The sequence below is a fragment of the Erpetoichthys calabaricus genome, chromosome 11 (assembly GCF_900747795.2).
Source record: "Erpetoichthys calabaricus chromosome 11, fErpCal1.3, whole genome shotgun sequence".
Classification (NCBI taxonomy): Eukaryota; Metazoa; Chordata; class Cladistia; order Polypteriformes; family Polypteridae; genus Erpetoichthys; species Erpetoichthys calabaricus.
In genome coordinates, this window is record NC_041404.2 from 133,636,633 (window position 1) to 133,663,886 (window position 27,254).

The 27,254-nt window shown below is 39.3% G+C and overlaps 1 protein-coding gene across 4 annotated transcripts in view; it reads left to right on the forward strand.

Annotated features, from left to right (window-relative positions):
* Positions 1-27,254, forward strand: part of ttyh3a (tweety family member 3a) — a 312,980-nt gene that overhangs the window by 189,835 nt on the left and 95,891 nt on the right. For all 4 annotated transcript variants that reach the window (XM_051933633.1, XM_028813931.2, XM_051933634.1 and 1 more), the window contains exon 6: positions 18,948-19,020. In XM_051933633.1, the coding sequence (XP_051789593.1) occupies positions 18,948-19,020 (73 nt within the window). The remainder of the gene's footprint in view (positions 1-18,947; positions 19,021-27,254) is intronic.

The window sequence follows — 27,254 nt, forward strand, 5'->3', positions numbered from 1 at the left end:
CCAGCAGCACCTTATTGATACAAAAAAAACAATATTAAATTAAAGATTGATAATAATACAGGTAAAAAACAGACAATAACTTTATATATTAAGAATTTTTGTTCAATTTGTTTCTAATATATGACACCAAAACAACTGGTTTGGATGCAGAACTGAGAGACCGTGATAGTCTAGAAGTTTAATAAATGCTGAACATTTGAGTTCAGGAACTAAGGGGACTTGAAATCGTCATGAGAGGCGTGTAATTGAAGTGTCAGTTCACCTGAGAAACAGGGGAATGGCTCCAGAAAGGGGCGTCAATTTATGGACCTCATAGTGTTTCTAAAGTGCTTGGATCTGTCTGAGTCCTAAAACTGTCCTGACTGCAGCTGGACACTTCTCTACAGTTCAGTATATGAACAGTGTTAATGTTCATGATGTGCCATCTGTTGAAATGAGAGAGACATAGCAAATGGACAAACACACAGACACTTGTCCTATTATTAAGGTGGATTATATTATACATCTATGCATTAGTTTGCTGAATTCACTTATTCCACTTCAGGTTTGTATGGTGCAAGGGCAGAAATCAGCCCTAAATGTGATGCCAGTCTTAACGCAGGGAAGGCACACACGTGAAGTTGTGAAGCAGAAGTGCTAACCACTGTGTTTTTCCCTTAAATAAATAAAACAATAGAATTTTTTCTAAATTTCTCCAATCATTTCTTTTGTGTAAGTATACTTAACCAGCATCAAGTGATCTTAGACTTGGCACATAGGCGTACTGAGCCAGATTTGAATTGCGGTCTTGTGGTTTCAGATCTGCTGCTTCAACACCAAGCTACACAGCTTTGCCAGATTTATAAATGCTATGGTGCCGTTCTAGTGGGATTCCAGTCGTCTGTTAGAGTGTCAGTCTGGAATATGAATAGCACTCTGACCATTGCCAACTACCTCATTAAAAATCAAAGTGAGTGTTTTATCTGTTCAGTCTGGTGGGTTTGTTTTGGGAAATAGTACTGTTCAAGAATCTTTTTTATTTTTTATTTTTTACTTCACAAATTCAACTTATCTGTGCTTCAATTGTAGAAAGAGAGAATAAAACAGATTAGCCTTACAGTAAGGGTGAGCCTACTTCTTGCATGCTTGCCTAGAGCTAATCTGAAAGAAAGTTTCCGTGCTTCCTCCTACACTCATCAATGTGCATTGATTTGCCAGAAGAGGGAGACGGGCACAGTGCCAGGGATCAATCCAAATGAAATGTCCTCTGCAAGACTGTAGTTGAATAGCAATACACTGGAACTAAATTACGTGTCAGTTCAGAGCAATACATTTTTGCAGTGAGTAGATTGGTGCCGATTTTTTTGCGTCCAATTTAGTAACGCACAGCTCACTTTTCTGACCTGGCATTTCATTTTTATCTTCTGTAGGCGTCGGTATATTTCTTTATTTAATGAAAAAACAAGCCATTGAACGGCATTTCCATTTCTTTCTGTGTGTCCGTGCATGTGGAATGAGCCTAAAACACTCTTAAATGTGGTGGCTCTGAGGCTAGGGCTCTGTACTGGCAATCAGAAGGTTGCTGGTTCGAATCCCGTAAATGCCAATAGGGACTCTGCTCTGTTGGGCCCTTGAGCAAGGCCCTTAAACTGCAATTGCTGAGTGCTTTGAGTAGTGAGAAAAGTGCTATATAAATGCAAAGAATTATTATTAAATGACAGAGACCTAATTTTGTCATTCTGTAAACTCTCGTAGGCAAAATGTATTCTTCCCAAATTTTGGGTGGAAATTTATTTGACTTTTGCCGAATCATGTGGCTGATCATTAAAATAGTTAACAGACTCATAAAAAAATAATGCCAAACCAAACTCTGATGCACTAACTGAGCCCCACTGAGGAGTCCCTTTGTAACTGTTAAGCTGGCTGCCCCTCTTGCCCACTTGCCTTTAACCCCTGTTCTGCCTTGCATTTGACTTAACATGTAAGTGGTGGTTGAAACTGTCAATTCTCTTGCAAGTTATTTAACCTGCTTAATCCATTTCATGATCCTGTCTTGGCAGGAACAAACTTTGGCATGCCCATCATGCCCAGACCCATACTCAGTTACAAATTTAGAGTTGCCCATCAACTCAGCATATACATCTTGTGATGTGGATGGAAAACTGGAGAACCCCAAAAATAACCCATGTAGACGCTTGTAGGATGTGTAATCTCCACACAAATGGTGATGGTGCTGGGACAGGCCTTCCTTAGTCTCTGCTCTCCTCCATGACCATGCTGGCCCCACTTCCTTCCTTCACAGAAGACCTGACTACAGACTAATTGGACTGCTCTCATGAGACCTGTTTTGTACTTCACTAGTCCTCACTTTTGTCAGGCCAGGAGTTGCACTAAGATGCCTGTTGCTATCATATCGTGGCACCATCCATCACTGCTACACCTTCTTTACTAACTCTGATTCAGAACAGTTGCCTCTAACCACTCATGAACATAGGGATAGGAATGCCATCGGATCACTAAAACAATTAGCAGCCTGCTGTACTCCCTGGTATGTGACTAACTGTTGTTGCCCTTTCCTGAAGCAAAATATAATGAATCCAGCAAGAACACACAGAAATCACAACATAGTATGGGTGGCTACCACTTTCAATAGATTTTTAACTTTCAGAATATCAAAACTGACACCGAACCTTTACTGACAAGACCCCTTGGAGGGTATGTATTCTTACAGTATTATTAGTTATTATTTGTCTGACACTTTTATCCAAGGTGACTCACAACATTTAAGAGCCACGATTGATCACATTACTTTTGTTTTTCCAGTTGGAGCACAGGCAGAGGAAGTGACTTGCTCATGGTCACACTGTGTTAGTAGCGGGGTTTGATGCTCACAAGTCTTTCTACATGTGCCATTTTGAAACTGTGTCTTGTCAGTTTTACTTGCTAAACTCAGTTTTACACTGACCCCAGTTGTCCTGATTAGTTGTCTTTCCATTTACTCATCTATCCATCCATGCATTATCAAACTGTCTTAATCCAGTATAGGGTCCAGCAGCATTAGGCACAAGGCAAAAACCAACTCTGAATAATATGCCAGCTGCTTTCTTGACTCCAACTTAAGTGCCCTTAATCAGGTACTGAATGCACATCATGTCTCTCCATTCTTACATTTGAGTAAATATTTGTTAGACATCTCAGATTTAGGACAACAGGAAGGTAGAATGACCTAGGATCTATAACGCTGTAGTTTAAACCGCAAGGTTGCAGATTGTATCTCTGCCTCTGTATGACCCTGAGCAAATGACCTAACCAGGTGTACAAATTATAGTAAAAAATTGTCCTATACAGCTTATGTGATTTTCTCTGTAGAAAGGTGAAATGTCATCTATCCATCCATTTTCTCCTTAATTCAAAGATATAAATATAGGAGACATTTTTGAACACCTGGGGGAACCAACCCCAGATGGGGTACTAGTCTGTGACGTGGCATGACCATTTTCACTTATACAGGGTCAGTTTAGAATTAAAAATCAAAGAGACAGTAAAGTGGGAGGAAAGCAGGAGTACCATGCAGACACTGGAAGAATTGTGACCAGCGTACCAAGCATTCAAACCTTGGTCCTTGGATTATGGCATAGCATTGCAAACCATAACACATCATTCTCAAAGCCAATCAGTCCAGTTCAGGGTTGTGCATATGATACGAGACATGTACAGAATCACTGCCAACCCTGGATGGGGCACCTGTATACCCCAGTGTCCACTTTTGCACACACAAACACTCACATGAGGCCAGCTTAGAATAACCAATTAATTGAACATGACATCTTTGAGATGGTCAGTACATAAGCAGAAACAATCTCAATATAAAATATGCAGTGGCTTCAAGGAATTAAGCTATTTGAGCAAATTAATGGGCCAGCCATGTTGGTAAAATATATGTGAGTGTTTTGTTTTTAACATATACAGTATAATATGAAACACAATGCCTGAACAAACTTATCAGGAAAGCCTGTTCCATCACAGGGTGAACCCTGGGCATACTGAAAGCTGTTATGGAAAAGAGGATGATGGAAAAATCAGATGCTATCATGGAAAATTCCCTCCATCTCTTCCACGAGGCGCTGTCTTGGAGCATTTTTAGCAACAGGCTCCTTCTACCACGGTGTGCTAAGAAGTGCCTTTGGGGTCTTTTCTACCCACTGCTATTGAGCTATTCACTACTTCCACCCGGTGTTCTTGTTAAGTTTATTTTATTTATTGATTGATTGATTGATTGTCTGTATTATCTGTCCAGTGAATGTGCTATATGCCCTATTTGATTAATAAAGTTTATCTAATCTATTATTTTAATACATGTAGTAACTTGAAAATGCGTCACTTAAAATTCAGCATAGAGGTGGTATGACCATAGTTTTTGCTGGCTGGAAGTTCCAGGCATAAGGGATTAGTCTCATTATTTGTACAGGGGTGCTGTACAGTACAAATTGCTGCCTGATAATCCCACACAGAGTTTATGTCATCTTTCATTCTTGTGAACGTTCAGCATTTGCTGGATTGCCTTTCTGTCCTAACCCTCTGTTTGTGGCGCATGAAGTCATCCCTGCTGTGTGATGACTGCCTATAAAGTTGAGCAGTAAGCATTTGATAGATAGATAGATAGATAGATAGATAGATAGATAGATAGATAGATAGATAGTTACTTTATTAATCCTAATTGTTTAATTACTGTGCCCCGTGTCCGTGCACAGGAGACATGGTGGTGAGGTAAGCATTGCTACTTTGCTTCTCTAGTTCATATCCCGTCAAGGTCACTGCCTATGTGGAGTTAGCTCTTTCTCCCTATGACCACATGGGCCTTGCCCTGGGTGCTCCTATTTCACATCCCAAAACTTTTGTCTTAGAATAATTGATAATTCTAAATTGTCCCAAATTGTCTAGATTCTTATTTGGATACGTTCTTGTCGACTATGTATTGTTTTAAGAGTGTTCAGAAGACAGACGGATGAATTTCTATACAGGCACATAACATTATTCTATAGTGTATTATGTCAACAACATTCTATGATTAACAGGAAATTGTAGATGCCATACCCAGAGAAAAATGTAGTCACAAGTAGAACAGACAAACTACACATGGATCTTGTCTAGGACTTCTATAGCTGGAAGGCAGCAGTGCTTGCCATTGTTTTGCTGTTCTGCCCTATAATAAAAGTATTTGAAATTCTTTATTGTATCAGTTACTTGTTATAGCACATACCATCACAAGTGCTTTACAGTCCAGATAAAAGTAAAATGCAGTAATAAACCTACCAACTGATCACTATGATTAAATCAACACGACAATGATAGAAAAACCACTAGCAACAGATGCCAGTAGGAGTTTGAAGTGTACCAGACACATTTATACAGTAAATGTTAAAAGGCACACAATTAGTGCTACTGCCTCATGGTTCTAGTGTGCTTGACTCATATTCTGCCCCAGGGTGTTTTACGAATGCTTGGGTTTTTCTTCTTCATCTCCATAATTTTCTCATTGGGGCAAATCTATCTATCTATCTATCTATCTATCTATCTATCTATCTATCTATCTATCTATCTATCTATCTATCTATCTATCTATCTATCTATCTATCTATCTATCTATCTAAGTCAAGTAAACTGGTGAGTCTGAAGTGGCCCTCTTTGAGTCAGGGGTTGAGGAGTGTAAGATTGGGCCCTATGTTGAACTGGGATTCTGTACATGAATGTTCTTGATTTGTACCCAGTGCTGCTGGGATTGGTCTTCCCCCACTACCCACTGGAATTATGTAAAGCAATTGTAGAATTTTACATTCATATCAGTAAATCTTTACATATCAAATGCATCGAGATTGTAAAATGACATGTAAGGATATGTGGCAAAAGGAGTTTGACAAAATAGCTGTACAGGATAACCTGATAATATTTGGGCAGAGTTTTTAAGTCCAAGTTTGTATGGAATGCAGAAAGATGGTGGCATTGCTACCCCATTAAACAGCAGGAATTGTTAAAACTTTTAAATGATGTTAGTGCGTAAAAATCTAGAGAGGACAGGCGAGTGTTGAGTCTGAATTTTGAACATCAAGACAGATGGATCCTTACTAGTAGACCTGGGTAGAGTGTAAATACCACTAACCTGAATGAACGTTTGCTAAGAGTTGTTTGTTTTTATGTTTGTGGCTTGCCCCACAATTGTGATCAATTTTAGTAGCAGAAGAAAATTAGTATTATGTCTTGTAAGGGTGACTCTTTGTGACTTTGGTGCCGCCGAGAGTGGCAGCCTTTTCAGCAGCTCAGTTTTTTTGTGAATTTCCCCTTGGGATTAATAAAGTATCTATCTATCTGTAGTGCAGTCTCTTGTAAGCATTTCCACCCGACCTGAAAGATGGGGTCAGAGTGAAATCGCTATAGCTCATTTCTCCGAGGAGCAGTGTGACAAGTGCAGTTTGACCTGATTCTGCTTGCACAGCTCTCATTTATCAATGTTTGTTCGCGTAGATATAATGAGTAGTGGCAAAAACATAAAAAGGAGCCACCTGACTGGAAATGAAGAAAAGCTGGGTTTCCAGTTTAAGGATGGATTACAGACATCCACACGCAGTGTGTTTTGCATCAGTTTCTTTTTTACTGATGTTTTATTTGTATTTTGTAAGTATTTCAAAGGTTATAAAGTTGGTTTACCTTCCCCTGTGTTTCTGGTAGGAGAATTGGGGGTCATCTAAACAGATCATGCCACAATTCCCTTCTGTCTGTTCTAACTAGCAACACAGTAGCAAATAAAATTTGCATCTTTGCAGAAAATCAAAATGGGTGATTTTAGTTAGAATTTGTTCAAGTGGGCAATAGCATCACTCACGAAATGAGTCATTGTGCTGAGAGGGTGGATTGTGAAGAATTTCAAGTTTATCACAGCACCCATTTGCATTTATCGATGCCTAAAGCTGAGTTGCAGTTAAAATGACCCTTGTCCCAATCTTTTGGTCGCCAAGGGTTTTATTCACCAGGCAGTATTAAAACCTTGAACTCTGTTTTCCAGTTTCTCCCATTTTGAACTGATCTCAAAGCTGGAGGTATGATTCTAGATCATTTCAAAGGATACCTAATTTCTGATTAATAACTGCACCAAATGAAAGAACTAAAGAAAAGAAGGGGGAAATCTAATTACCTTTGTATTTAACGCTAGAGTTCACTACTATACAGTAGACCCCTCACTTTAAGGGATGCATTCCTATCTTTAGACATATCATAAAGATCAACATACAGTATATCTAAGACAATAATGTATTTCTGAATCATTACAAGATGTAGACAGAATTGAATGCACACATGAAACCTCTGATATCTGTGCAACAGCAAGAGTTGGTCCAGTATTCCAGAACCAGGACAGAATTTGCATTGTTTCAGCTGTATCTGATGCTCTGTTATCAGCTGGAATTTATAAATCATTACCCCAGCTTTCCCATGGATGCTGAAAATTGTAATCATTGGTTACCAGAATATATAATTTTGTTCCCCTTTTTAATAAAATGGGGCCCACCCCTCCAGTCTGCCAGTCCTGAGGTACTGTCACTGCCTTCCCTGCAACACTGTATAGGCAATCCTATCTACGTATGCTTTGTGGGCTTATTACCTTCTATCTTGTGGAAATTTCTCACAGAGTATGAGAGGCCACGGCTGCTGCTGTCTGTCTTTTGGTCCCTGCGTTTATGGTGTGAAAGTTGTGCACTGCATATATGGCTTTACGTCAAGTTTTTTCAACGTGTATGTTGGGCTTTGCCAGCAATGTGTCTTGTTTCCTCTTTTGCTCATGATCTTCATCTACATGCTGGGTATCAAGGAGCAGCCATGAATTGGACAGCATTTAGTTTGGGGACCTTGGGATTTCACCTCATCTGTTTGCAGATGACACTGTCCTCTTGGTCTCATCAGACTTTGATCCCCATTGTGTACTGCAGTGGTTTTCAGCTCAGTATGATGTGGCTATGATGAGAATTAGCACCTCTCAAATCTGAGGTCATGGTCAGCTGCCCTAAGTGGAGGAATTCAAACATCTCAGGCTCTTGTTCACAAGTAAAGAGGGGAGGTGATTGTTAGTTTAACAAATGAATACATCCAGTGACTAGACTTTTGTGGACAATGTGCCAGACCTTGGTGGTAGAATGGGAGATAGTTCCTTACATGACACTTTCATTTTACCAGCAAGTTTAAATATGTATCCCAAAATATTATCTTAGACTCTGGGTAATGACTGAAAGAATGAGTAAACGAAGTACACACATTTGGAAAAACATTGCTTGGTGGTTGGGCTTACTCTTTATGATAGACTGAGGAACTCAACAATTAAGAACACTGAGGAGTAGAACTCCAGCTTTTCTAGTATAACGGGTGGCCGGGTCCCATGCCCAGCCGGGACGCCCCTGCTGCATATGTTCCGGGGGAGCAGCCATGGGCTCCTCAATACCTCACCTGGGACGCTTGGTGGCAGCCTCCCTGGGTGATGATGGTGCCTCAGTTTCCCGCAGGGCTCCATGGGAGATGGAGTTCTCCACAACCCTGTGGGGATCTTGGGTGGCCGCCAGGGGGTGCTGCATGGATCCCGGAGCCATTGTGGACACCTCTACAGCCCCGCCCGGAAGTGCAATTAGCAACAGGTGATCAAGCACCTGGAGCATTTCATTGGTGGGCAATTAAAAGACCTAGAATTGGGAGGAAGAGGACGAGGTTGCCAGGGAGGAGTGGTGGTGCCAAGGTGGAGGATTGTGTGTTTTGCTTAAGTGCTTGGGACTGTGTATTGCCTGTGGGGTTCACGGAGAAGACGTGCCCCGCAGGTGAAGAAAAATAAAAGATCCTTGTGCTTTTACACGTGCCTCAGTGTGAGTCTGTGTCGGGTGGGGCGCAATATAGCATCTTTTACCACACTAGATTGAGAGAAGCCATTGAAAGTGGTTTGGGCATGTCATCAGAATACCCCCTTGGTGCCTCACTACTATACATGGCCTGTTGGGAGAACACAAGGGTATACTGGAGGGATCTTATATTCCACATGGTTTCTGAGCATCTTGGAATTCCCCTGGAGGGATTTAAAGAAATTGCTAAGGACAGTGTAACCTGGTCACTCCAGTTCAAAGTTCTGCTACTTCAGCTCTTGTCAGGATAAGTATAGTAAAAATAATGAAACAAAAAGAGGCATCATTAGAAATTCTTAAGCCCTTTAATATACAATCTGGCAACTTTCAAACCTACTTCATTAAGTTCATGGGTGCAGCATAGGGCGAAACTTATAATGGCTGTAGGAACACCCCTAAGGCGGAGTACCTATCCAACCAACACTTAACACCTACATACAGAGTCCGTTTGAAGTTGCTACTTAGCATATCCTGCAGCTCTTTGGGATATGAGAGGGAAATTGGAGTCTCTAGTGGAAAATCCATGAACTCATGGGTAGAACATCCAAAGCCTTTATCCTCTTTAACATTATGTTTGTCCCCAGAAAAAATGAGTCAAAAATGTTTTTTGAAAAGTATGTCTAATGTCCACTACTGTAGTGATGCAGATTTACTGCATGTCCTTCGTGTGACATGTTTTGAAACAGTGATGAACGCACAATCCGGTGTCGTACTCACAACAGCAGAAGAATTTTTGTTCGCACACTTTTCGTAAAATATTTTTTTCTGTTGCTAGCACGTGACAGGGTAGAATGTCATTGGCTGATCTACACTATCAACATGCTCCTTGTGTTATTGTAGGCTACTACACTGCAAAACTTAGTGACTTCCACATTTCTGCTAACATTTATGACAGGTACTGTATCATGAACAGTGCTTAAGAAGCTAATCTCTTTTACTTGATTGCAGTCATTTTTGCACCACAGTACTGAATTCACCAGGCACATCATGGCGGTATGGTCATACAGTGGCGTGTACATCAGTTTCACTATCTGTGTCAACGTCTGATGACCAATTCAAATTCTCATAACTATGGCTTGATTCATCTAATGGTTCTGTTTCATTTTGTTCTAAAACTGGCTTTACAGCTTCTCTAATTGTTTACACGCCATTGTGTTTCGGTTGTGTGAAAAAACACAGAAAAATATTTATGATTTTTTTTACAGCATAATGTTTTTTGATTCACAGGTGGCCTGCAGAATAATGTCCCAAGAGTTATTCAGGCTTTAGACTGTAAAGTAGATCATAAAAAGTCTGATTCAGGTACCGTAATTACATAGAATTCCAAGTTCGCGTCTTGCTTGGAGTTAACTCCAAGGAGTTTAATATAGTGATTTTTAAATGAATAAGGACAACATCTGAATGCCATTTAAATACACTTACTTCTTCAATGAAAATAATTTGTAACATTATACAAATAAGTTACAAAATTAAATATCTGAAGGTCTTTGGAACTGAGCTTGATTTCAGTACACCTTGGCACAGATTCTACAAATATCTTTTCACTAATGAACTTACGAGATTAAAACACATGTTTTTTATCCTTTGTGCTGTATTATATGAATTATACTTCGAGATAAGCATTCATTGGTTGCCAGCTGTTATGCTCCCAGAGTCTGCCCTTAGGACTAAAGAAGATTCAGTCCTGATGGAGTGAGTCTCTGCAGTGAGTTGCTGGGCATGTCACATTATATGACTGTCTCCAGGGGAGCGCACCACCAACTGCCACTAACTTACTACTGTATAAATCAGGGGTCCTCAATCACAGTCCTGGAGGGCCACAGTGGCTACAGATTTTTGTTCTAACCCGGTTGCTTAATTAGAAAGCAATTCTTGCCAATAATTTCATTTCGTGGCTTGTTAGTGCTTTAACTCTGCTATGTCAGGTAATTCTCATATCCTAGATTTTCTTCCCCTTTTTAAGGATATCATCCAAATGATTTGAAGGCTAAAATAGAATAGCCCTTCACTTTTTTCTCTTCACTTTCCAAGTATTCAATTAAACCCAATATTGCATGATAAATACACAAAGGTGTAAATGGTATAAAGCTAAATGGAGAAATGCTGGTCTCTTTTGCCGTTTGCATGTTATTGCTAATTAGGAGCAATTAAAAACCAAGAATATAGCTGTTTGACTAGAGTAAGCAATAAGAGTTCAAAATCTTAATGAGCCAGACAACTAAAGTAAAGCAGAAGTGTTACTTGTGTATAAGTGCTTGTTATTAAGCAATTGGGTTGGAGCAAAAACCTGCAGCCACTGTGGCCCTCCAGGACCGTGATTGAGGACCCCTAGTATAAATGAAGGCTATGACTGGAAATTGCTGAAAAAGTCATCAAAACTGTCAATCAAAAACCACAATAACTGTAAGAGATGAACTGTTCTGCAGACTTGAACATTATACTGTACAAGGGACAGCAAATTCAACTGCTAATGGCTACCGAGCTGAAACTCCCAGCATGCATCCTAATACTTGATACAACAACATGATTATATTTCCAGATATGTGTTGCCCATTCTAACCTTGATAGGACATAGTCATGCTCCTCAGAGACAGTCCCATCTCTATCCATGAACAGATACCAACTGAAAGAAGAATGCGTAAAACAGAGTTTAATAACCAGTAAAAAAAAGTACCATTCAACTTGGATGAGCCAAGTGTCACACTTCCTATTTTCCTACCTCAACCTAAGTTAATAGACATAATAAAGTCAGAATGAGAGAAACATACAGTAATATATCAGAGGACTAGACCAGAAACAAAGGAAACAAGACCCAATGAAATGTCAAAGGGCATGGGTGATGTAAGAAGCGCAACTGAAGAAAGGTTTATTCAGGCTGAAAGAAACGTCTTTATAGGTGAGTAAACCTGCCTCTCATACAGTTTTCGCCCATTAATTCTCTTCTTTACAGGACAAAACAGAAGAAATCTGTTGAACCTGCATTAATGAATCCCTTGTTGGGCTCAGTGCTTAAATCCCACTGTGGAATACAGCCCCTGTGTAGCTGTCAGCATATGTCTAATGTGTTTATATAAAGGACAATTAACATATTATTATGTTGAGATATTTTATTCAAGGTTTAACTTGCACTTCTAAATATATATATATATCCATATATGCATACACAGAGTTTATATGCACACACAGAGGAAGTGTGGCAGATGCCTGAGGCTCTTTAATCTATTTTAATTGTTGTTAAACTTAGAAATGGGAATTATCACACAAGCCAAATGCTGTTAAGGCCTTGCCTTCTGAGATACATATTTACGTATAAATAATTCTCTTTTTATAGCTTTAACTATTTATATATTATGTCTCAAGTAACAGAGTATAGAAAAATGATATTTTACTTGTCATGGAACATTAAAAGCAATTTTATTTTTGCTTGTATATATTTATTCATCCATACCTTGTTTTTTCAGAAAATCCTGTTATATTTTATGTAACATTATGACCTCATCTTGCTTTTTGTTTGTTGCCTTGGGGAAAAGAGTGTTCTAAATAAAAATAATATTAAGTATTTTTTTAATTTCTGGTTGTTAGTGTATGGATTGGAGTGCTGCACAGTTTATGAAACACGTCCTCATTAATTAATACATAAAGAAAATCAACACATTGGCTTCCATCTAACCACTCATTTTGTGTACCAAGTTATTCCATCTACCCATCTTCACTGCATGGAGCAAATGCCAGGATGCCATTACATAGCTACTTTTAATCATACAAGTCTGGTATAGAGTCAAGAGCTTTCAATCAGCCATTCCTGTGGAAAAGTAGAAGGAAATACACAAACACTGGGGGAATGTGAAAATTAACAGTCATTATGAAGCACATTTGTAAGTAATGTGAAAAACACCTACTGCAGTTAGCCATATTTCTCTGTCTGTCTTTCTGCATGAAACAACTCGGCTTCCAGTGGATCCGTTTTATTAAAATTTGGCACAATTATTCTTCAGTTCTTTAATTTTCAATCTTTCTCTGCTTTCAGCTGCTCCTGTTAGGGGTTGCCACAGCGGATCATCTTCCATACCTTTCTGTCCTCTGCATCTTGTTCTGTTGCACTCATCACCTGCATGTTCTCTCTCACCACATCCATAAACCTTCTCTTAGGCCTTCCTCTTTTTCTCATCCCTGGCAGCTCTATCCTTAGCATCCTTCTCCCAATATACCCAGCATCTCTCCTCTGCACATGTCCAAACCAATGCAATCTCGCCTCTGTGACTTTGTCTCCCAACCGTTCAACTTGAGCTAACCCTCTAATGTACTCATTTCTAGTCCTGTCCATCCTCGTCACACCCAATGCAAATCTTAGCATCTTTAACTCTGCCACCTCCAGTTTGGTCTCCTGCTTTCTGGTCAGTGCCACCGTCTCAAACCCATATGACATAGCTGGTCTCACTACCGTCCTGTAGACCTTCCCTTTCATTCTTGCTGATACCTGTCTGTCACAAATTACTCCTGACACTCTTCTCCACCGATTCCACCCTGCCTGTACTCTTTTTTTCACCTCTCTTCCACAATCCCCATTACTCTGGACTGTTGATCCCAAGTATTTAAACTCATCCACCTTCGTCAGCTCTACTCCCTGCATCCTCACCATTCCACTGACCTCCCTCTCATTTACACACATGTATTCTGTCTTGTTCCTACTGACCTTCATTCCTCTCCTCTCCAGAGCATATCTCCACCTCTCCAGGGTCTCCTCAACCTGCTCCCTACTATCACTACAGATCACAATGTCATCAGCAAACATCATAGTCCACGGGGACTCCTGTCTAATCTCGTCTGTCAACCTGTCCATTACCATTGCAAATAAGAAAGGGTTCAGAGCCGCTACCTGATGTAATCCCACCTCCAACTTGAATATATCCGTCACTCCTACCGCAGACCTCACCACAGTCACACTTCCCTCATATATATCCTGTACAGCTCTTACGTACTTCTCTGCCACTCCCGACTTCCTGATAGAATACCACAACTCCTCTCGAGGCACCCTGTCATATGCTTTCTCCAGATCCACAAAGACGTAATGCAAATCCTTCTGGCCTTCTCTATACTTCTCCATCAACACCCTCAGAGCAAACATTGCATCTGTGGTGCTCTTTCTTGGCATGAAACCATACTACTGCTCACTAATCATCACCTCACTTCTTAACTGAGCTTCCACTACTCTTTCCCATAACTTCATGCTGTGGCTCATCAATTTTATCCCCCTGTAGTTACTATAGTCCTGCACATCCCCCTTATTCTTAAATATCTGCACCAGTACACTTCTTCTCCACTCCTCAGCCATCCTCTCACTTTCCAAGATTCCATTAAACAATCTGGTTAAAAACTCCACTGCCATCTCTCCTAAACACCTCCATGCTTCCATAGGTATGTCATCTGGACCAACGGCCTTTCCATTTTTTCATCCTCTTCATAGCTGTCCTTACTTCCTCCTTGCTAATCCGTTGCACTTCCTGATTCACTATCTCCACATCATCCAACCTCTTCTTTCTCTCATTCTCTTCATTCATCAGCCTCTCAAAGTACTCTTTCCATCTGCTCAACACACTCTCCTCGCTTCTGAGTACGTTTCCATCTTTATCCTTTATTACCCTAACCTGCTGCACATCTTTTCCAGCTCGGTCCCTCTGTCTAGCCAATCGATACAGGTCCTTTTCTCCCTCATTAGTGTCCAACCTCTTATACAACTCATCATACACTTCGCCACCTCTCTCTTCACCTTGCGCCTTATCTCCTTGTACTTTTGTCTACTTTCTGCATCTCTCTGTCTATCCCACTTCTTCTTTACCATCCTCTTCCTCTGTATACTCTCCTGTACTTCCCCATTCCACCACCAGGTTTCCTTTTTCTCCTATTTCTGTCCAGATGTCACACCAAGCACCCTTCTTGCTGTCACCCTTACTGCATCTGCTGTAGTTTACCAACTGTCTGGTAATTCTTCACTACCACCCAGTGCCTGTCTCACCTTCTCCCTAAACTCAACCTTGCAGTCTTCTTTTTTCAACTTCCACCATTTGATCCTTGGCTCTGCTCTCCCTCTCTTCCTCTTCTTGATCCCCAATGTCATCCTACAGACCACTTAACTACACTTTCCCCTGCCACTACTTTGCAGTCTTCAATCTCCTTCAGATTGACTCTTCTGCATAGGATGTAATCTACCTGTGTGCATCTATCTCCACTCTTGTACATCACCCTATGTTCTTCCCTCTTCTTAAAATATGTATCCACCATAGCCATGTCCATCCTTTTGGCAAAATCCACTATCCTCTGACCTTCTTCTTTCCTCTCCTTGACACCATACCTACCCATCACCTCCTCATCTCCTCTTTTCCCTTCACCAACATGTCCATTGAAATCCACTCCAGTCACCACTTTCTGTCCCTTGGGTACACTGTTCATCACTTCATCCAACTCACTCCAAAAATCTTCTTTCTCATCCACTGCACACCCAACTTGCGGGGCATATGCAATAACAGCATTCATCATCACACCTCCAATTTCCAGCTTCATAATCATTACTCTGTCTGACACTCTTTTCACCTCCAAAACACTCTTGACATACTGTTCCTTCAGAATAACCCCTACTCCATTTCTCCTCCCATCCACATCATGATAGAACAATTTGAATCCACCTCCGATCCACCTGGCTTTACTCCCGTTCCATTTAGTCTCTTGCATGCACAATATATCAAGATTCCGTCTCTCTGTCATATCGGTTAACTCTCTCTCCTTACCAGTCATGCTGCCAACATTCAAAGTTCCTACCCTCAATTCCACTCTCTTTAACTTCCTCCTCTCCTCTTGCCTCTGTACACATCTCCCCCCCCCTTCTTCTCCTTCTTCTTCTTCGGCCAACAGTAGCCCAATTTCCGCCAGCACCCTGTTGACTAACCGTACTGGTGGCGGTTGTTGTTAACCCAGGACTCGACCGATCTGGTATGGAAATTTGTATTGTCCGCATATTGATTTGGCAAAATTTTTCACCGGATGCCCTTCCTGACGTAACCCTCCCCATTTATGTGGGCTTGGGACCGGCACGAAGAAACACACTGGTTTGTGCATCCCCTGTGGCTGGGTTGTTCTTTAATTTTCAATGATACCTCGAATATAACCTGCTATAAACATTTTTGAAATTTCAAAATCTCCCATTGAAAAGCATTGGCAAATTTGTAAACGAATTTGTCTTAAAGAAAAGAAACATTCTGTGCGACTTCAACTACAAATTAGTTTACTGCTTCAATTTAACCTTAAGAGCGGTTTCTTAACCTTCTGTATTTTTATATTCTTTTTATTTTACTTGTTTGACAGCAGTTCCTGAAGGCAAAATAGGGAAACCACTGGCACTGAGCAGAAAAGAACGGATGGCTTTTATTTGTCAAATATCACACGCTAGACTTAAATATAATGCTCTTATATAGGACAGAAAGAAAACACAGATGTTATAGTGCCAATTGTAACAAGTGAAACTGAAGTGCATTTAGTAATACACACCAATTAGCGGTGTCATAAAAAGGTTTACTCCATGTCCACATGTATTTCCTCAGGGTGCTCTGGCTTCCTCCCACCATCCAAAGACATGCAGTTTAGGTGAATTGCCATTGCACTCTGTCCAGGGGTTGTTCTGCCTTGTGCCCGGTTTTTGCTGGGATAAGCTTCAGTTTCCCCGCAACTCTAATCAAACTTGAAAATTGATAGATGGATAAAAACAGTTACATAAGATGCAAGTAGTTAACTTTTCTTTTAATTAAATCAGTTTCTACCTACTATTTTATTTTGGACTGATACATAGTACTTAGTCAATCAGCCAAGATGTGGGAAATGAAGAAAGAAGACCTGGGGACAGCTTTACTGTATAGTACGATTGTCCTTTGACTGTATTCAGATAAGTCTCTTCTTATGGAGCTGCCTCTCATGTGACATTCTTTACAGATAAAATCCAAGAGAAGAATTTCTGCTTCCTGTCTAGACAGAAGTTTAATAGGTTTTTGGTGAAGGCATGCTCTTCTTCTCAGCTGTGGCTTTTCTCTTCTGGACTTAAGTTGACCTTTCTGGCATCCCTTAGAGCTATGTCTTTAAGACATCCTAAGATTGTATGTGCTTCCTCTGTGATGTTCTGTTAAGACACCTGGCGTTTATTAAAAGGAATGGTAGCCTGTGGCCAGAATGACAGCCAGAGTCAGCAGGTGGCTGTACACTGAAATGGCTATGTGAATTTTAGGTTAATCCCCTCAATTGGGTCATAGCCTTTGCTTATGTTAAAATGCATGATTCTGTGACAGAGGGTGTAAAATTAAAAGTTTTTAGAGTTGACAGGGTGGCTTGTGCCTTGCAGATCCAGATATCTTGGCCTTGTCCATGTTTTTAGAAAATGTTCATGTTTGCTGATTTGGGACTTTCTATGAGTTCTTGGTTTTCCTACGAAATCACAAAGATGTAAAGATTTGGTTGAATGAAAACAACAAATTAACCAAACGTGAAAATGTGAGTGTGTGTATGAATGTGCTTAGTTGGTGTACTAATGCAATGTCCAGGGTGGGCTTCTGGCTTAACTCAGGCAGCAAAACTTGACACTGATTGCCCATGACCCAGATCTGTATTAAATGGGCTGGAAATGTTATAAAGGAATGTAACAAGATTGCCCATCCCAGTAAAGAAACAACAGTTTAAACATTTGGGTTATCTAAGCTTTTTTTTTTTTAAAGAATTTGTTTTGTACATTTTTTTACTGCTTTTATATTCCTAACTGCTTTAATTTATGTTTTATGTCCAAGATAACACAGCATAACATGATTCATTGTATGAGTTTTGGGGGGCTATGCCCTGTTCTGGCAGTAGGCCTGCTCATGCACACATCCACGCTCACAATCACACAGGACCAGTTTGCCTTGAGGTAAAATTAACTTGGTTTCTGTACTTATTTGTATAGCGTGTATTGGGAGTGGGTGGTGCTGTCAGAGCGATGCAATCTGCCAGTGTTAAATTGTTCCAGTTTCTCTTCTTGTGAGTGGGTAATCACCATCATATTTCTTCTAAATGAAGTTTACAATCCCTATAAACCTGAATGGTTTTAAACATTCTTTAAAAGATGCACAGATCTATGCAATGTGGCATAGTGGCCTCAGACCTTGAGGTTTTGTGTTCAAATCCTGCCTCTGCTCCAACTGGATAAAACAAGAGAAACATAATCATTTGTAACTCTCAGATGTTGTAAGTTGCTTTGGATAAAGGTATCAGGCAAAAAAGAAGTAATATTAATAAAGATACATGTTCTCTTCCTTGATGTTATCTTGAGTGGAATATGGATAACTACTTAATAATCTTTGTAGCGTAACATATTGGATTTTCTTCAGATTCACAGCTTCATTCCTACCATTAAATTAAAGTAAATTCAAGATATTTTAACTTTTTGGCTAAACTTGGTAGATTCTTAGTCCTCCAGTGACTCAGTCCTGATAGTTAGGCTGAGCAAAGTAGGTTGAGTCATAAAATCAAAGTGCGAAAATCATTCTGTACCTTCTGTTGGCATAAGACTGTGAAATGAGAGTGAGAAAAGTAAACTGACAAAGTTGTCTTTGTAGTACTGTTCTCTAGTTGGGTAGGCACCTCAAGCGCTGTGTGGTGAAAATGGCAGCAATAAGAGCATAAAGGCAGAAGCTGTGCACAAGTAATTTGTTCAGAATAGTTACAGTATTTAACTTTGTACTATTGTTATAAATACTATACTTTAAGGTTTATGTTAAATCTAGTTTACTTATTTAAATATACAGTCTAAATAAATTGGATTATATGAGTTTGCGAATGTTATTTATACACAGTAAATATATGCAAATGAAGATTTAATTTAAATTCTAAATACTGTATATATGTATATATACAAAATGCATTCATACTGGACATATATACCATTTTTATATTATTTGTAAGATATGTTACTGTAAATGTAATACTTTTTGCCAGCACTATTTTATTAATTTATTGATTTGCTTTTTCCAGGGTCTGCTTGCTGGGAGTTTTTACCCTGATTATCAGCTGGGGTTCGCTTGGCATTGAACTGGCTGTCTCAGTAGTAAGTATCTCTTGTCAGCTTTCAGTTGAGTTCACTTAAATGTTCTTTTATTTTGATTTCCTCATAAGTGATTGGCCCAGTGAGCACAGCTTGTCAAGATAAAGAAACGATTACCGATTAACAAGAAGCACTTTCAGTGCTTAGAGGCAGTCCCTGCACACACAAGCTTTGGAGTTCTCTTATTAGCTCACACCGTTAAAGGAGCTGTTTCTTAGGGTCTTTGTAATCCATCATCACAGGTTTGAAGCTGGCTAGCTGACTGCAGTTGCCATAGTGTAAAAATGTCTGAAGTGGGACAGAACCTGGTGTGATTACACAAAAAAACATTTGTCATAGTCAGCAGGATTTGCACTGTGGATGGGTGGAGCGGCTGTGCTGTGCAAAAGGTGAGGGCCAAGTGAGATAGAATTTAGATGATGTCGCCATGAAGCATTCTGCTTGCTGTGCTTAGAGACAGTCCTTGTGTGCATGAGTTTTTGATATGTCAGCCAAAATTTTTTCAATTTTTTAATTTATTTTTTATATCCATTTGATTGTTGCTGTCGTTTTTTTTTCTACCATGTCTTGTCCATTTTTTTTTAAATTTTTTAAAAATTAGAAATAAAAATATCTGCATTTTTAGGTTTAAAATATGAAATTTCCATTCCATTATGGAATTATTTCCAAATAATGACATGTCCAGTCAGTGATACTTTGCCCATCTTTAATCTCCAATACTCATTTGATACTGCATTTACTTCTTTGAAGTGAACACTGGTGCTTGTTTTGTTATGTACAAAGGTCATGAGAAAATTGAAATTCCCCTCGGGAATTAACAGTGTATATACCAAAAAAAAATCCTGAACATGATGCCGAAATTTAGTGAGTGTGATCAGATTACAGAGAAAGTGTCTTGATTCAATGGCCAGATTTTTTTTTTTTTCTTAATAATGAGATTCAGTAATGAAGTAGCCAAGAGCATAAACTGGTACTGTCTGCATCTGTATGTCTTCATCATAATGAAACTTTATGAACATAATATTAGAAAGAGCTAAATCTGAAGTGTACTGGAGCATGTTGTTTCATACAAGGTTTCTTTGATTTTCTCTGGAAATGAACAAAAATTCTGAATCAGCAGATTGAAAACGGGAACAAGCCATCTAATAAAATGACAAATTCTGTTAACATCATGAATCACATTTTAGGTAATAAATTAGTTTGAAAATAAAACTGTAACTACAGTGGTTTCCGATGACCATGTTTAAAAACTATTGGATTAAACTATAGGCCAAGTGATTATGGAGGAAGAATAACAACACTCCTGCGTGTTTTCAGTATGGGAAATAACATCTGTGGACTATAGTCCTTCTAGAAAGTTAGATTTTTGCAGACGAAGACCAAGTGTCCTCCAACCACCTGGGCTAATCTAATATTCTACTCAGAAACTTTAAGTCAAGTGGTCACCGTTGCTTTTTAACAGTAGTGCACCGGGGAGTCTACATTAGGCACCCAGTTACACACAGAGCATAACTTCAGTAAATCAGGGAGGATTATCACTTTAAAAACCCATACAAATTGCTCCAGAAATTCCAGAACTGCAGAATTTTCATATATATCATGTAACCATTTTCGGTAAAAACACACCATGAATTTCCTAGTAATTATGCAAATCATGTTAATATTTTAGAATGAACCTGTCTTGCCTCTGTTAATTTTATTTAATTTCTGTCTGTTATTGGATGCATCTGCAAAGGCAAATTACATGTTTTCTTATGTAAAAATTAAATAAAACTAAAAAGTAAATAAACACCCTGACCCTTCTGATGGCCACAATTCGAAAATGAAATAACAACTGTAAATGTTATGGTGTGAGGGACAGCCAAGTATATTCTTAGACCAAAGGGCATGGCCTTTTCAGAGCTGCTAAATGAAAATGACTTCATAATCTCTGAACAGAAAAGCTGCATGGGGACCTAAAGTGGTCCCATTTATATAGATCCATGAATATTATTCTAATTAATTAATAAAGCACAAATTTGAAAACACCTGGTGGACCTAGTCTTCTATAATGGAGATTAATGAAACATGAAACAGGTTTTTTCAGTGCGTATGTGTCATGACCTCATCATTTTTGAAGTGAAAATAGACATGACCTTAAGGTAATTTTCAGTGGGCTTGGTTTTTCAGTGTCTTGGGCCATCATCAAATTCCAGGAATTGATATAATGTCTAGTTGGAAAGCATATCAAATTATAATGATGCTAATTTTTTAATCTAATTCCCTCTAAGTTTGTCAAAGTACACAACTAGGAATTGTAAGGACTGACTGATTACATGATTACTTTATGACTTTCCATCATGGTTCAAAATCTCGTATTAAACTGAGAAAATACAACAAGGTCGACTCATTTTGGTGGCTAACTCAAAAGCGGCTTCACCTGCAGAAATTGGACTCTGAACATAACGTAGGCTTGGATCTGTAACTAAAGAAGCAGCCTTGTGGCACACACATACACAAACACACATATTAAACCAAGGCCAAGCTGATAAACTTCAAAAGGGAGTGGGGAACCATAAGATCCCTGGTCCAAAAAACAAAAACAGAGTTTCTTATAGTAGTAAAGATTATTTACTGAGAAGTGAAAAAAGAATCAAAATACAGAAAGTTGCCTCAAACATAACAAACCCAAACTCTGAAAAACAAAAGGAAATCCTCAAATGAGAGCAGGAAGTCCAAAAAATAGAATTGATGATCAATAAACACAAAGGGAGCTCTAAGGAAGCTGAACAACAAGAGCAAAATCCAATACTTCTGCCATTATACTGAGGCCTACTACATCCTTATCCAGGCCTCATCTAAGAGCCACACAAGATGCACAGTTGTGGTACTAGGAGGCCCCACCCCCTTGGACTCAATGTAGATCAAACAAAATTGATTTAATTTGCAGACACAAGGAAAATAACTAAATTATTGATTAACAAGAAAAAAATAACTACAGTGATCCCTCCTCGATCGCAAGGGGTTGCGTTCCAGAACCCCCTGCGAAAGGTGAAAATCCGCGCAGTAAAAACCATATGTTTATATGGTTATTTTTATATTGTCACGCTTGGGTCACAGATTTGCACAGAAACACAGGAGGTTGTAGAGAGACAGGAACTTTATTCAAACACTGCAAACAAGCATTTGTCTCTTTTTCAAAAGTTTAAACGTACTCCATGACAAAACAGATGACAGTTCCGTCTAACAATTAAAAGACTGCAACCATATCTTCCTCTTCAAAGGAGTGCGCGTCAGGAGTAGAGAATGTCAGAGAGAGAGAGAGAGAAAAAAGCAAACAATCAAAAACCGATAGGTGCTGTTTGGGCTTTTAAGTATGCGAAGCACCGTGCGGGAAGAATATTGCTTGACAAATCAGCTGCAAGTAAGCCCAGCAAGGAAGGGAGCAATGTGAAGGCAGTCTTTAAGTATTTTTTAGACGAGCGTCTGTATCCTCTAGGGTTGCGAACAGCCCCCCTGCTCACACCCCCTCTGTCAGGAGCAGAGAATGTCAGAGCGAGAGAGAGTGAAAAGCAAACAATCAAATATCAAGAGGTGCTGTTCAGGCTTTTAAGTATGTGAAGCACCGTGCGGGAAGCATATCGCGCAACACAGCAACCACAAGTAAGCCCAGCAAGGAAGGGAGCAATGTGAATGTAGTCTTTCTGCATTTTATAGACGAGTGTCCGTATCCTCTAGGGTTGCGAACAGCCCCCCTGCTCACACCCCCTCCGTCAGGAGCAGAAAAGGTCAGAGCAAGAGAGAGAAAAGCAAACAATCTAAAATCAAGAGGTGCTGTTCGGCTTTTAAGTATGTGAAGCACCATGCGGGAAGCATATCGCGCAACAAAGCAGCCACAAGTAAGCCCAGCAAGGAAGGGAGCAATGTGAAGGTAGTCTTTTAGCGTTTTTTGAGGAGCGTCCGTATCTTCTAGGGGTGCGAACAGCCCCCCTGCTCACAATATATTTAAGGAGTTTTATTTAATACGTAATACGTGCTCTGACTGGGTAGCTTCTCAGACATCTGCCAATAGCGTCCCTTGTATGAAATCAACTTGGCAAACCAACTGATGAAGCATGTACCAGAAATTAAAAGACCCATTGTCCACTGAAACCCACGAACCAGCGAAAAATCCGCGATATATATTTAAATATGCTTACATATAAAATCCGCGATAGAGTGAAGCCGCGAAAGTCGAAGCGTGATATAGTGAGGGATTACTGTACATAAAGAAACAAGTCAATAAAACCATTTATTAACAAAATAATGAAAAAGTTACAAAAAATTAACAAACTAAATACACAAGAATTAAATAAGATAAGACAAGGGAAGGAATCTTTTTCACTGTTTTGAGGCATTGAATGCCTTGTTCTTTTGAGTCAAGATCCCACCCATATGACATGCAACTCACTAGGAACATCAGAGCACTGTTTTGAGTCATAGGGAGGTGTACAGTGCTGTGACTGAGCCTCTGGGAATGTCGCACAAAATAACTGACACTAATGAAGGTGATCCATGATTGTCTACAACTAGCTGTGATCTTCTTATGGTTATGTTAATGAAGATATGACTGAAAATCATAGTAAGACTCATGTAGTATGGTGCTGGCTTTATTTGTAATGCTGGGTTTTGGGGGTGGGGGATCAAAAAGTGTTGATTTTGCCCCTTGGTAGGTATTTCTTGTCAATTTTGGAATGTCATTGCAGGAAGAGGTGGAACTGAACCCACAAAAAACAGCATGAAGTACCTGGTTTGAGGAATTTTGTCAAAATACCTCTGTCCTCTAGTTAAAGCAGGCACTGGAACAGATATTAAGAACTGACTGGATGAAACGTTATACATCACTTATAAAGATTATTTACCCACCCAACCGTTTTCACATTTTATATTTATACAATATGAATCACAGTAGATTTAATTTGCCTTTTTGACACTGATCAACAGATAAAGAATCTTTAATGTGACAATAAAAACAGATCTCTGTAAAGTGCTCTAAATGAATTACATATGTTTTATAGGCACTGTACAACTTAGGTGCCAGCTTGACAGATTCATGACTCCTTATGTTTGTAAAATATCTTACTTTCCAATATTATGTGGTCAGCTAAAACAATATATAGGAAATGAAAATGCATTCAACTGGATAGATTAGATCTGTTTTATATCTTTCTTTAATTTGTATCAACTTTACAAATTAGATGTTTTCTGTCCATTTATTAGTGCATTACCCCGAAGAGTTTAATAGCACATTGTGAACATATACATTGCACAGCCTGCTCATCAGGGAACATCATTATCAGCATCTACAGGCGACCAGAGACCAGTATTAACATTGAGCAGGCAAGTGGAACTAAGAGGTACAGTCACAAGGCTTAGCTCTAGGAAGCCAAAGGTTTTTTATTTTTTTTTTCTTTCCCTTTTGTCCTTTCCATTCTTGAACGGGCCTTTCTGAACTGATGCTCTATAAAGGACATTACTTTTCTCAAATTAGCCACTTGCGCATATAGAACTCTGGACATTATTGGGTTACTTATGCCAGGAATTTATTTGGATTGTCTTTTTCACACTTATAAGGAATGACCCAATGATTGCCTGTTCAAGATGTAGTCAAGGTGGAGGTACTGTTTGGAGAGAGCTGCACCAAAGTGTCATGAGTTTATAACCTGACCCCTTCACATCACTATGATTCGCACATTCAGGACTTTTCTTACTTCTTTTTTGTCACTACTCATAAGTCTGAGTATACTGAATATCCAAACCTAGAAAACACCCACAAAATCAAAGTTCTGTGCTTATTTATGAAAATGTTCAGTTCTCTCATAGTTGATTCATTCATATAAAATTAGAGCATTTTGTATATACGTATATGTAACAGATTTTTGTATTCTTGACCCTGTAAGTCTATGGGTTTCTTCTTACATGAATGTAGGTGAAACTATGCCCATAAATCATGAGAGGCCTTGAGGTGGGAAACTTCCAGGATGAGTTTTCCTGGATATTGACTTTGGCTTTCATTCCTAAAGAATATTAACCTGGTAATTTGCTGATAAATTCCAAGGATGCTTTAATAAAAGATGTTTTTGTCTTTCCCCAGTTTAATCAATTTCTATAGTGCATCATTCTCTAATCTTTATATCAGGTGTTTTCAGATTCCCCTCATAATGCCGGCCAAAACTACATATTTAAAAATTAAGTCTGGCTCTTTCCAGTGAATTCTCAAACACACAATATTAGATTGGACACCTTCCCTTTTATTATTGCAGATCAGTTTAAATACCTAGGGGTAAACATTACAAGTAAACACAAAGCTCTTTATCAACAAAACTTTGCCGTCTTTATGAAAAAATTTAAGCAAGACTTGCATAGATGGTCAACCCTTCATCTCATTTTACCTGGAAGAATTAACATCTCTCTATTATAAAAAAAAATGTTTGGGAGGGAGACGAGATGTGATCTTCTCGGAAGACAATGGGAAGTCCTGCAAGAGACACTTTAAGTTGCTCCCAGCTCTTAAAACAATGACAAGCAAAACACGCAGCTCACCAGCAGCAGAAACCCAGCAGATGATCTGACCGCTTCTCCTTAGCTTGCATTCAGCCAACTTAACCAACCCGCCCCTTTCACAACGTGAGCGGCAGAGACGCGAAGTGGCAAAAGGACAGCTTCTGTACAGGCTTTAAAATGATCGATGGGCAGCGCGACAGCAGCAGAAAGACAGCAGATGATCTGAAGGCACTTCCTTAGCATGCATTCAGCCGCCCCAATTGACAACACGAGCAGTGTTATACGTCCTGCGAGAAAGAGATGTAACCTTGTCCAGGGCTGGAACTAAAGGACAAGTATTGTTTTTACAAAAGTTTGAAAGTAAAATTGAAAATAATGCATATGTAACAATTCCCATGAAACTAACAATCTCTTTAAATTTTATATCCGGTAAACCAAACCCGGGGTTGGGCGAGTGAAGCGAGCAGGGGGCAGAGCCCCCTAGTCATTAAGATGAATATCCTTCCTAAGCTTCTCTTCTTATTTCAAAACATTTCAATATACATTAATAAATAATTTTTTAAGAAATTAGATTCAACCATAATCACATTTATTTGGAATTCAAAACATCCATGTATCCAAAGAGCGACCCTACAAAGGCCAAAGGCAGAAAGTGGCATGGCTCTACCTAACTTTTAATTTTATTACTGGGCAGCAAACATACAAACTATAAAAACCTGGACATGGACACAAATAGATGAACATACACAGGCTTGGTCCACAATAGAAATAAAATCCTGCAGTACTTCTTTACATTCCTTGCTTTGTGCCCCAGTAAATGCAAGGTATCGGCAATATACTAACAACCCAATTGTGCTTCACTCACTCAGAATATGGAACCAATGTAGGAAGCATTTTAAGATAGAGAAGCTTTTATCTGTGGCACCTCTGCAGGAGAACCACCTTTTTCAACCCTCATAAACATATGCAGTTTTTATTATATGGAAAACGTTTGGGATTAAATTACTTAGAGATCTTTATACAGACAACATCTTTGCATCCTATGAACAATTACATTCCAAATTTAACTTTCCAGCAACACATTTTTTTTTACTATCTTCAAATAAAAACTTTGTTAAACAGAACCTGCCCAATTTTCCTCATCTCCCACCTTCCTCTATGCTGGAAAAAATATTGCTCAGTTTCGAGGACTCAGAAAGCATTTCTGCAATATATAAAATCATTTTACAGTCCCTTCCTTTCAAATATCCAAGAGGACAATGGGAAAATGATCTCTCACTCAACATCTCAGGAAAGGAGTGGAAGGTAGCAATGCAGAGAATTCACTCGAGCTCTATATGCGCAAAGAAAGCATACAATTATTCAACTCAAAATTATATAGAGAGCACATCTGTCTCGCTTAAAACTGTCCAAAATGTTTCCAGGGCAAGATCCAACCTGTGAACGCTGCAATCAAGTTCCAGCCTCATGTTTTGGGCCTGCACCAAATTAACATCATTCTGGACCAAAATTTTTAAATGCCTTTCAGACAGCCTTGGTGTCACAATCCCTCATAACCCATCAACAGCTGTGTTTGGTGTACTCCCAGATGGGCTTAAAGTGGAGAAGGACAAGCAAACTGTGATTAACTTTACTACACTATTGGCACATAGACTTATCTTGCTCAACTGGAAGAATCCTAACTCTCCTCTTTTAAGTCAGTGGGTAACTGATGT